This window comes from Magallana gigas, chromosome 10 (assembly GCF_963853765.1).
Source record: "Magallana gigas chromosome 10, xbMagGiga1.1, whole genome shotgun sequence".
Taxonomy (NCBI): Eukaryota; Metazoa; Mollusca; class Bivalvia; order Ostreida; family Ostreidae; genus Magallana; species Magallana gigas.
Window position 1 is genome coordinate 4,561,216 of NC_088862.1, and position 12,091 is coordinate 4,573,306.

At 33.9% G+C, this 12,091-nt stretch overlaps 1 protein-coding gene across 7 annotated transcripts in view; it reads left to right on the forward strand.

Annotated features, from left to right (window-relative positions):
• LOC105328901 (potassium voltage-gated channel subfamily H member 6) overlaps positions 1-12,091 on the forward strand; it is a 51,172-nt gene that overhangs the window by 36,486 nt on the left and 2,595 nt on the right. For 4 of the 7 annotated variants that reach the window (XM_066074291.1, XM_066074294.1, XM_066074292.1 and 1 more), the window contains 11 exons: positions 3,128-3,334; positions 6,820-6,912; positions 7,140-7,478; positions 7,884-8,280; positions 8,537-8,736; positions 9,335-9,422; positions 9,790-9,953; positions 10,318-10,518; positions 10,832-10,934; positions 11,178-11,435; positions 11,872-11,981. In XM_066074291.1, the coding sequence (XP_065930363.1) occupies positions 3,128-3,334; positions 6,820-6,912; positions 7,140-7,478; positions 7,884-8,280; positions 8,537-8,736; positions 9,335-9,422; positions 9,790-9,953; positions 10,318-10,518; positions 10,832-10,934; positions 11,178-11,435; positions 11,872-11,981 (2,160 nt within the window). Of the gene's footprint in view, positions 1-3,127; positions 3,335-6,819; positions 6,913-7,139; positions 7,479-7,883; positions 8,281-8,536; positions 8,737-9,334; positions 9,423-9,789; positions 9,955-10,317; positions 10,519-10,831; positions 10,935-11,177; positions 11,436-11,871; positions 11,982-12,091 lie in introns of all 7 variants that reach the window. The other 3 variants (XM_034454317.2, XM_034454321.2, XM_066074296.1) reach the window with 3 other exon arrangements.

Sequence of the window (12,091 nt, forward strand, 5' to 3'; positions counted from 1 at the left end):
TTTTTTTATCTATATATTAATAATCTTTGCATGAACATGTAAACTGTAGACAATGAAATGCAATCAAAAGCATTGTCTGATAATATTGAATGTATGTGAATGCATTTCCACTTTGATGGAAGATTAATATCATATCCCTTGTATTATGTATCTGTATCTTTTTGAAATTTTTTACTTATTAAATTCCAGGAGCAGGTAAAATAAGAAAGAATTTTGCATGATTAAAAAAACTTCTCTCTTGTACAAAAACATTTGATAAGTGATATAGCTTCTTTAAAGATCTGAAATCTCTCAGTGAATACACATGAATCTGAAGGCTGAAACGGAGACAAGATCATTCAGATAATGTTTACAGAAAGTACTTAACGCTAGCTGAAATGAACGAAAACAACTAGCAGTTAACTAATTATGATTGTTGAACATATTTGTGTATGAAATTATCCAGCTGCTCAGCTTTATGGGTTTACCTCAAGGACAATATAGTCAATTTGACTATTTAAATTCATTTGCATAAAATGGATAATCGAGTTAATTAATACATGTACTCGTGTATAAATTCAGTGCATCAAATTTTGATTAAAGGCATCCTATTGATATAACTTACCGGTACATAAAAATTATTAGTAAAATCTTAAGATTTTCATAACAACATTTGATTTTGGAGAAGCGTATTTAATGAAAAGGTGAAAAGATGAAAAAAGATGGGTGCATGCGTACTTTAATGTATAGATGATCCAGAGACCCCAACAGGGAATGTTTATTTTCTCTCTGTGTGAAGTTACTGAAATTTTTTCAAGATTTGATTTTAACAAGCTGCTGATGTGCTGCAAAGGAGGTTCTTAAAAAGATAATGTATGAATCTTGTGTCTGATTGCCCGACCACTCCAAGAAGACATTGGAAAGAATCATCATTTATTTCTATAACTCAGGGAGAGAAAGGAGAATTATAATGGGAATTTGAGTGCCTTTCTGTGAGACTTCCCTTCTACAGAGAATTTGAGTTCAAGGCTCACTGTTGTGTTTTGATGAATTTGAATTGCTTTCTCTGTATTGTTTTATGTGATTATGTGGTAGATGTTTGTCTCATAGACAAAACTTAACGTGCAACATGCAGAAACACTAGATTACTAATGGAATAGATCTATGGTACATTTAATTATACTTTATTTCTGATTATACTGTGTTATCTGAGGATATAAATGGACCAAAAATTAAGTGATTCCTTTGAAGGAGAGGACAAAATAAATGCTATGATATTCTGTAAAATGTCAGCAAAGAAAATGGTATGTAATCTTTATTTAAATGAACAAAAATGAATTTGCAAATCTGACACTTTAATGAAAAAAAAATCAATTTTGCAACAGGTACTTTTTTTGAGGTCTTTAATGAGAATACTTGAACTTATTATTTAATCTTTTTAAATTTTTTAGACTGCAACATTAATTTTTGCAAAAATTTTGCAGCAAAAATGCTTTGAATTCTCATGCAAAATTCGGTTTTGTAGTCATGCACAGTTTCTAATAATGAACTCGGTAATTGAGTTTGGAGGTTTTATGTCTTAGCTGAAGCTTGCCTCAATAACAGAATGTGCAAGATATAAATTAGTTTGATCGTAGAATGGAGGAGATTGCAGCAGCGCTTATTAATGGAATATTAAAGCTCAGATCAGCATGGAAATTCATTGATATCGGGCAATCAAGATGAGATGGGGATGAACACGAAAAAAGCATTAATATGGTGAACATAATGTGCCCTATATATTTATGTATTGTAAATAAGACAGAGTCTAGGATACTCTCGGTGGGGCAGAAAAATAAATGACGTATATTAACATGTTGTTATATTATCATGTAGATTTGATAAGATTATAATAATTAGGTACATTGAAATAGAATGAATTTATTTAACTGAATGGTTTTTAATGTGCTAGATTTATGAGATATTGTTTTATGGGAGGCTGATCTTTAGACAGATCAAGTTAATGGTTTATTTATTACCCCGTCTAAATGTTCTAGGCATCATTCAATTGTGTTCGGTTCGTTTTATTGTTTTTCTCTATCTATATCTTTAACCACATGAACTGGAAATTTATAGCACAGGAAAATGTCTTAAATTGTTAAGAGCAGATGGACAGGATTGAGAACTATAGAATTATTTTGGAATGGTTTTGTAATGAGCAATTTCAGTTATTGTTTAGAAAAAGTTATTAAGGTAAGGTTTGCAGTTACAGGGAGATAACTCACACATTTTCATTGTGACGTAACACCAACTACCCTTTATTTTAGTTATGACGTCAAAATTTATATGACTTCAAAATTGATTCCAGTTTTTTTTATTTCGCAGGGTTTTTTAGTTTCAATGAAAAAATAAGAGGACACAAGCATTTTATCAATTTCCACGAAAACGAAATCCGCATCATATGGTTTTGAATAGTGTTTTAGAAACATCAGATTACACATATTCTAAGAAATGTTTTTCCTGAAATCGGTGGACTTGGAAAGGTTTCAAATAAGATGTTTTTGTTTACATAATAGTAGTCCAAAATTAAGACTTTTGTTGCATTTTATTCTAATTTTAGATAGTTCATCAGAAATTAATAAAAGTGAATCATGATATTAATAGTGATATTATTTTCGAACATTTTAAGCATAAATAACCCCCATATTAGTCACATATAAAATGTACATATTTTCACGAAATTGTTTACATTTCATCAAAATGAACATTGGAAATCATGAACTTTGACCTTTTGTATTTATAAAACGGGATGGGCAAAATTCATTTGAATTTCATGAGAAAAAAGACTTTAGTATAGTAAACAAAATGGTATGTAACTTTGGTACAACCTCTAAAAAATGCAACCCGCAAACCTTACCTTAAATTTATGTAAGTTACCGGTACAGTAAAACTTACTAATAATGATATACCTCAGGTACAAAAAAATATGATATATCTAGTAAGTTTATGAAAGTACATTTTAAAACTAGAGTAATGAAACTAACATGTATATAACTTCACTGTATGAGTGAATTCATTTTAAGCCTGTTTGCTGTAGCTGTGTCATGCTGTAGTAAAGCAGTTTGTATTGAATGGGTCATATTTTGCATGCATATTTCAATTGAAATAGGATTTAGGAAGCCTTGAAGTTTTTTCTGCGGAAAAGGGACCCCTGCAGCCACCACTTGAAGGTGGAGTTTATCCAGAGGGTGGAGATTTAAATGCAGGGATCGGAATGACTCCGGATGACAAATTTAGTCTTGTCCGCAAATTAAGCGACAATCCAGTCAAAATAATGAACGAAGCTATGACATTTTTGCGTGGACGTAAACCTACGGTATAATTCATCCATGTGTGAAGAGTCTCTCTAGATGTGCCGAGATTTTCTTGTAGCTGATTTTTCATATTTTTCCTACAAAATTCATCGAAGTGTGGCGAGTAACTTCGCTGACTCTCTAGAAGTTATCCTGATTTCATGTTCTGGGTTTTTATTCAATACATGCATAAATGTATATAATTCATTAAAAATCACAAGTTTACTTTATAGTTTAACTATCACAAAATGCAGAGGTTTTCTCATAGTTTTTTTCTTTTGTAACAAGCGGACAATATTTATTATTGGATCATTTATATTTTATCTTATTATGACAACTCATAGCCTTGCCATGTAGATTTTTTCATCTATTAGTTTTTGTAGCTAGATTTATCTATATTTATTATATCTCTGGGAATATTTTCTATATAAAATTATAGCAAATAAACATGCTTTTATATCTAATCGTGAAATAGTTTCTATGCTATCTGCCCATGGTGAACAGTCATCAAAACTATTCACCGGCAGCATTCCATTACCCTCTTTTTTTTTTTTTTTACTCTGAACACCTCTGACATTATCCAATCACTATATTATATATTCTGCATCGCTGACAAATAAAGTGTTCTTAAGTATTCTTCAGTATAATAAAAAAACCTATTTTAATTACTGACTACTCAGGCGATAACAATTTTATTGCCCCCCCCCCCCGACAGCAACTATTTGTTGTGTACGATATATGGCGGAAATTAGTTTTTGAACAAGTTGGCATGGATTTGAATTAACGTATTCCTGAATGTGACTATTCTTATACATTTGTGCATGGCAATAGGCAATCTACTTGATTTAACGGAAGCCGCATTCCGCAAAATGCGCTAAATGAAATACACAGCCAAATGTAGTAACCTGGGTACAGTAGTTGCTGTCTTGGGGGACAATAAATTTGCTATCGTCCTCATAGCCAGTAAATAATTATATATAATACATTATTTTTATCAAAAATAAAAATTGCAGAGTACTGTTGAGTATGACAATTATTGTTTCCGTTTGCTTACACTTAGGGTATATAAAAATGAGTACATTGTAGTTATGATGGAGTGATTAACTCAGATTCCTGTAATTTAAACTGATAGAAATGTTACATAAAGTATTTATGTACAGAAATTTTAAAGAGTTTTTAGCTCACCTGAACCGAAGGTTCAAGTGAGCTTTTCTGATCACTCGTTGTCCGTCGTCCGTCCGTCCGTCCGTCTGTCCGTCCGTCCGTCTGTAAACTTTTCACATTTTTTACTTCTTCTCAAAAACCTCTAGGCCAAATTTAACCAAACTTGGTGCAAAGCATCCTTATGAAAAGGGGATTCTAAATTTTTAAAATAAAGCGTACAACCCTTTTTAAAGGGGAGATAATTACGAGACAGTGATAATAGGGTGCATGTCTTAAAAAATCTTCTTCTCAAGAACCACTGCACCAGAAATGCCAATATTTACACAAAAGCTTGTATATATAGTGAAGATTCTAAATTGTAAAAATCGTGACCCCCGGACCAAAACTGGGGCCGCAGGCGGGGTTCAAAATCTAACATGGAAATACATTGGAAAAATGTTTAAAAATCTTCTTCTCAAGAACCACTGCACCAGAAATGCCAATATTTACACAAAAGCTTGTATATATAGTGAAAATTCTGAATTGTAAAAATCGCGACCCCCGGACCAAAACTGGGGCCCCAGGCGGGGTTCAAAGTTTAACATTGAAATGCATTGGAAAATGTTTAAAAATCTTCTTCTCAAGAACCACTGCACCAGAAATGCCAACATTTACACAAAAGCTTGTATATATAGTGAAGATTCTAAATTGTAAAAATCGTGACCCCCGGACCAAGCTGGGGCCCCAGGCGGGGTTCAAAATTTAACATGGAAATACGTAGGAAAAATGTTTAAAAATCATCTTCTCAAGACCCACTGCCATAGAAATGCCAACATTTACACAAAAGCTTGTATATATAGTGAAGATATTAAATTATAAAAATCGTGACTCCCAGACCAAAACTGGGGCCCCAGGCGGGGTTCAAAGTTTAACATAGAAATAAATAGGATAAATGTTTTAAAATCTTCTTCTCAAGAACCACTGCACCAGAAAAGCCAATATTTATATATATTAAGCTTGTATGTATAGTGAAGATTCTAAATTGTTAAAATTGTGACCCCCGGGCAAAAACTGGGCCCCCAGGCGGGGTTCAAAGTTTAACATATGCAAGAAAAATGTTTAAAAATCTTCTTCTTAAGAACTACAATGCAACAGTTTGGGATATCACTATGCATACATCCTTGGTAATTGTAGATTCTAATGTGTTAAAATCATGACCCTCGGACTAACACTTGGGGCATCAAGAGGGTTTCAAAGTTTAACATAGAAATATATAGGCAACATGTTAAAAAAAAATCTTTTCGAGAACTACAATGTCATACTTTGTGAGATTACTTTACTTACTTTCTAAATTGGGGAAGCCGTGACCCCCAGACTAATATTGGGGCCCTAGTAGGGGTTCAAAATTAACATAGAAATATATAGGGAACATGTTTAAAAATCTTCTTCTCAAGAACTACAGTGCAACAGTTTGTGAGATTACTTTGCAAGCATCATTGGCTATTGTAGATTCTAAATTGGTAAAATCGTGACCCCCGGACTAATACTGGGGCCCCAAGACCCCCAGACCAATACTGAGGCCCCAAGTGGGGTTCAAAGTTTAACATAGAAATATATATGGAAAATGTTTAAAAATTTTCTTCTTGAGAACTACAATGCTACAGTTTGTGAGATTACAATGCAAGGATCCTCAAATAGTGTAGTTGTTAAAGCCAACCATAAACCCCGGACCAATACTGGGGCCCCAGAAAGGGGTTCAAAGTTTAAAATAGAAATAACATATGCTATGAAATAGAATGTTACAATGAACTGTTGTTCAGGTGAGCGATGTGGCCCATGGGCCTCTTGTGTTAATAAAGTGAGCACAAGTTGAAATTTTAGAAGTTTTTTTATAAGACTTTCCAATCTGTTAGTTAATTTTGTTTTTCACTTATTGAGTACCTTGATCTAGTAGACAGATTTACAAATGGAAACTGAGCCAAACTTTCTGCTTAATATTTATGCCATTTTAATATTGGGTTCTAATTAATTTTGCTTTTATTTAATCTTTATTCCGTGTGTAAATTATAATATATAAGACTTTAAATCATTATGGTTATTAAGTTATTGAAGTATATATTGAATCAGATGTACTTTAATTTGTACAAGATTTTATAATCTATTAAATATGAAATATGGTCCAGACTGAATATTCATTCTTACAAATTACATTCATTCAAATTTGTACAAGATTTTGATATGTTAAATATGAAATATGGTCCAGACTGAATGTTCATCTTACTATGAAATAGTGATATAGTTAAATCTTAATACTTCTGTCTTTAAAGATGGCAGTACTTTCAGTCCTCTGATTCTAATTTTGTAGGTTCTCTCCCTTGGAGCTGATGTCCTGCCGGAGTATAAGCTGCAGTCTCCCAGGATACACAAGTTCACCATTCTACATTACTCTCCTTTCAAGGTACATATTAAATATTAAACAAGTGCTAATTTGATTCCATCATTATTTATCCCATCTTGTTGTGACATTTAGTGCCGAGACGGGCAATCCCTGAGTAGAGATTAATTCTAGGGGCCCAGGTTCAAATCCAGTTCTGGTCCATCATTATTTCTCCTAGCTGTTACATTTGTTTTTTCTATTATTTGTTTCTAAGCTAGGTTATAGTTTTTTCTCTTTTCTAACTAAAGGCTGTCTGGGATTGGATAATTCTGCTACTGGTGATCTACACGGCCATTTTCACCCCGTACTCTGCCGCGTTTGTCCTAAGCGAGGAGAAGAAAAAACCGTCCAATCAGAGCATCCAGAGCCGCTACAGCGACCCCCTGACAGTCATCGACCTTATTGTGGATATCATGTTCATCGTCGACATCCTGATTAATTTCCGCACGACCTACGTAAATAAGAACGATGAGGTGGTCAGTGACCCTGGGAAGATAATGGTCCACTACTTCAAGGGGTGGTTCCTCATTGATGTGGTGGCTGCCATTCCATTTGATCTTTTACTTTTTGGATCAGAAACTGATGAGGTCAGTTTAGATCAAAATTTTTATTCAATTTTGTAGAATTGTCACGTTTTATTTTCTTACTTGTCTCAAAATGACAAGATTTTTTATTCACTTACATATTTTAACATATAAAGGTGGAAAATGTGTAGATTTTGTGGGTATACCCTTTACACACAAGTTCTATTTCCAAATTAATGTTTTGTTATAGTGGAATAGTTTTTGTGGTAATTTATTGAAGATTCTTAATGGTTAATAGTTTATGGTAATTTTTTCAAGAAAACCTGTCCCCGAAAAACCATTTACAGTAAAACATTTTAAGAATCTTGTATTGGCCTGTAACTTTTGAGCCCCACTCAGCAGTGTCAATGAAACAATATACAGTACTGAAGTCGTTTACATTACATAATTATAACTATCTATTTTCAGACCACAACTCTTATTGGACTTCTAAAAACTGCTCGCCTTTTGAGATTGGTCAGGGTTGCTAGGAAGCTTGACCGCTACTCGGAGTATGGAGCAGCCGTTCTGATGCTTCTGATGCTGGTCTTTGCTCTCATCGCCCATTGGCTGGCTTGTATCTGGTACGCCATAGGGAACATGGAACGGCCCATGCTAGGGGATCTGAAGATCGGCTGGCTGGACGAACTGGCTGAACAGACTCACCAGAAATACGTCAACGGAACGGGAGGACCCACGATAAAGTCCAAATACGTCACTGCACTGTATTTCACATTTAGCAGTTTAACCAGCGTGGGTTTTGGGAACGTCTCGCCAAATACAAACTCGGAGAAGATTTTCTCCATTCTCATCATGTTAATTGGATGTAAGTAGGGGGTTAGTCTATGGGAGGGGCAAATTGTATAGGTTTATTGTATGAAATTGTAATATGATATTGGTATTAAACTCATGGCAAAAAATCTGTCAAAGATTCCTTGCTTACTTGTATCTAATATGAAGATTTATTAGAATTGAAAGATTAATGGGTGAACTTGATGGAGAAAAATTTAGGGCAACTTTTTGAGATTGCATCAATTATTTGATCATGAATACTATTCCTAGAGTCTCCTTTTGTTTTCTAGCCTTGATGTATGCCAGTATCTTTGGTAACGTTTCTGCCATCATCCAGCGCCTGTACTCTGGGACCTCAAGGTATCATGTCCACATGCTGCGGATTAAGGAGTTTATCCGATTCCACCAGATTCCCAATCCGCTGCGACAGAGACTGGAGGAGTACTTCCAACATTCCTGGTCCTATACGAACGGCATTGATATGAACATGGCAAGTTATTATATAGACTACCTGCTTAAACCAGAAACCTCATCCGAATCATTGTCCTTGATCTGACTGGCTTTAATTTTGTGTTCCAATTTAGATTTTTATTTGTTTTTGAAATTCAACGTTTTTTTATCTTCTACAAAACTCCATCCTTGTTAGTCATCTTGGTTTATGATATTCAGGTTTCATTGTATGAGGTTTTATTGCATGCATTTAATCTCGCAAAATTATTTTTAGGACATCTATTTGCTTTTTCCATTAACATGACAAGACACGTCTTAGCTTCTCAGACATCTGTTACATAAGATACAGCTTATATTTGAAATGTTTAATAGATGTCTAAGATACCAAATGATGATATCTTCTGCCATGGTGATTGAAGCTTTTGCACATGTTGGCCTCCTAACTTATCCTTTGTATATACAGTAGATAAGACAAGATATTTTTTTTAACTCTAATTCAGCATTTTTTTTTTCATTTACCATGAACTGACAAAAAATAAAAATGTGAGCAGTACGGGTGATGACAACTGATTCTTATATCAGCAAGTTAAACTGTTTATAAGAGTTTTTTGAAATGAGTTATCTTTTTCTTCCTTCAGGTGTTGAAGAGTTTCCCTGAATGTTTACAGGCAGATATCTGTTTACATCTGAATAAAAACCTCATCAATAATTGTCCTGCCTTTACAGGTGAAATATCAAATCCATGTTGCTTTTTATAATGATGTACCTTTGTCAGTCATATGACATTGTATTAGATTGCCTCAGATATCTTAAAGTGTATGGAGACAGTTTATAAGTACGATAGTCCATTTCCTGAATGTCATTTCTTAAATTAAGATTTATTTGTTAGTGCATGGAAACTATCAATTATTTTAAATTTGATTACAATTAATCCATCAAGTTGTGCTGTAAAATTCAAAGCGTTTTTGTCTGTCCTAAAATATTTATAGTAAAAGTTACTGTTAAAAGATTTACATACTTATCATGATTGAAAGCATGCAAAATTATATTTTTTAAAATTTGCATGTAATTATTTGTAATTTACTTTTTTCAGGGGCCAGTCCTGGATGCCTCCGGGCTTTGTCGATGAAATTCAAGACGACACACGTTCCTCCTGGGGACACTTTGGTCCATCGGGGGGATGTACTAACGGCACTGTACTTCATATCTCGGGGGTCAATAGAAATCCTAAGAGATGACATAGTCGTGGCAATATTAGGTAATACTCCAGAATTGATACAGTTCTCTAGGGTTTGAAATAACTTAAGTTTATATTAACCTATAATTTTCTGTGGTTTTACATGTATTAGATTTTAGCCAGTAACAATTTAACAATTATAATAACAAGTGTGAAAATAACCTTGCATGTAGAATTTCTTGTAAAGATAACAAATGCGTGTATTTATATAATTGTACTTACAAAATTAGTGCCAAATTGTTAAATCTATCAGTGTATGTGTTGTATTATTTTGCATTATAAATAAAAATTTCACTCATTAGTATTAACAATCCTAACAATTTATATGTATTGCATGTTGGTCATTTCTCATACAGCCTGTTTTGTTTTTTTTGTGCTTACTATGTTGCAGGGAAGGATGATATATTTGGAGAGAACTTGTGTCGCTACGAGACTGTGGGAAAGTCAAGCTGTAATGTACGAGCTTTGACCTACTGCGACCTTCACAAGATTCACCGTGATGACCTCCTGGAGATCCTTGACATGTATCCAGAGTTCGCGGAACACTTTGTCAAAAATCTAGAAGTGACCTTTGACCTTCGTGATGTAAGTGACCTTGAAAATTATGTTTGTGCTGTTAGGTATAGAATTGAGTCAGAATTTAGCCTAACAGTGTTTTTACTTTAATTGAATAAATTTTTGATTGAAATAATTTTGATTTTTCTCCTATTGTATGTTATTAATTATGCCATATTCAAGTACCAGATCAATATGGTTTTTGCATGAATAAGCAATTCTAGAAAAGTTTGAATTTGTTGGTTTTCTTTACAAGGATAACTAAGTTACTATTATATGCTTGCATAGAAAAGCTGACCTAAGTTTTGTCATAAGTATATAAATAAGTATTTCTCTATGAAAGGTTGACTTGGATGGTCGTCAAGATGAGAGCTCCAATGCTCGGGCAAACGCTTTCTGGAAGAGGAAGAACATCCGATCCTATCATTCTGATTCTGCTAGTCTAGGTATTTAATGGTCTCCAAGTTTTCCAATCTTAAAGGAGTGATATTTAAATGCTATCAATTCTGACTTCCAAATTTAAAAAAAAGAGTTAAAATCTTATTTGTTTAAAAACCATCTTATCCAACAATTTTCCAATTCTGACACAAATCTTTGATCCCAATGCATTCTGATTTAAGTACAATGTATATGTAACCAGTGAGAAGAAGAATTAATTCAGCTCAAGAATTGTCAATTTGTTAATTTAGGGCGAGATGAGCAGCCCCATGAGTTTAATTTCCAGCCATCTCGGGCTCGTCGCCTACGTCGAGATAGACTTGCAGAGGATGGTCCAACTGTGTCAATGTCTTTTGACGACTCTTCAGACGAGGAGATTCGAGAAAGTGGGGCAGGGATCCTGGAGTTTTCCCCAGCCAAGGCAGGACTTGACGTCACTCCGGCAAAGTTTTCCGAGTTTAAAAGAAAAGAGGAAAGGAGACAACCATCAGGGTTTTCATCTTTTGCAGGTACATACACTGGTATACAAGCATGCATGTTTAAGTTTTCATTAAAAATAAGTTGGCTGAAAGTATTGGGCAAGTCATAAAATCAAGGAAAATTGAGCAAGTACCACAATGCTAGTACATGTATAAATAATTATACGAAAGTATGATACAAAAAAATATTTTCATATGATACTTAAAAGATAACTTTTGTCACATTTAATACTTTTGCATCCAACATACGACCATTTTTGTGAACGGGAATAATTTTAAGACTGGGTTATAATACAGAGAGAACTATCAACAAAGCAACCATCTCTGCAAAACAATGAAATGAGAAAATCTCTAATGCTAGTATTCTTCTACAATAGTTTATGAATATGATTTACAGATAAAAAAACATTTCCTATAGAATTAATTAGTGTCACAGATCAAGCATTAATTGACTGTTTGGTTATAGGAGCTTTTGCCAATGTCAACAACTTGGTCAGTGCTGTCACTGGTCGCTGTGATGCGGGAAAGTCCAGTGACCCGGATATGACCCCCCTCTTGGAGGACCACAAAGTTCAGGTAATGTTTAACGATATGAACACAGCTTGTACAACAGGTAGTAAAAACTACGAACTAATCATTTAGAGTCATCTTATTTATTTAAAAAAATTATAATCATCCTAGTAAAT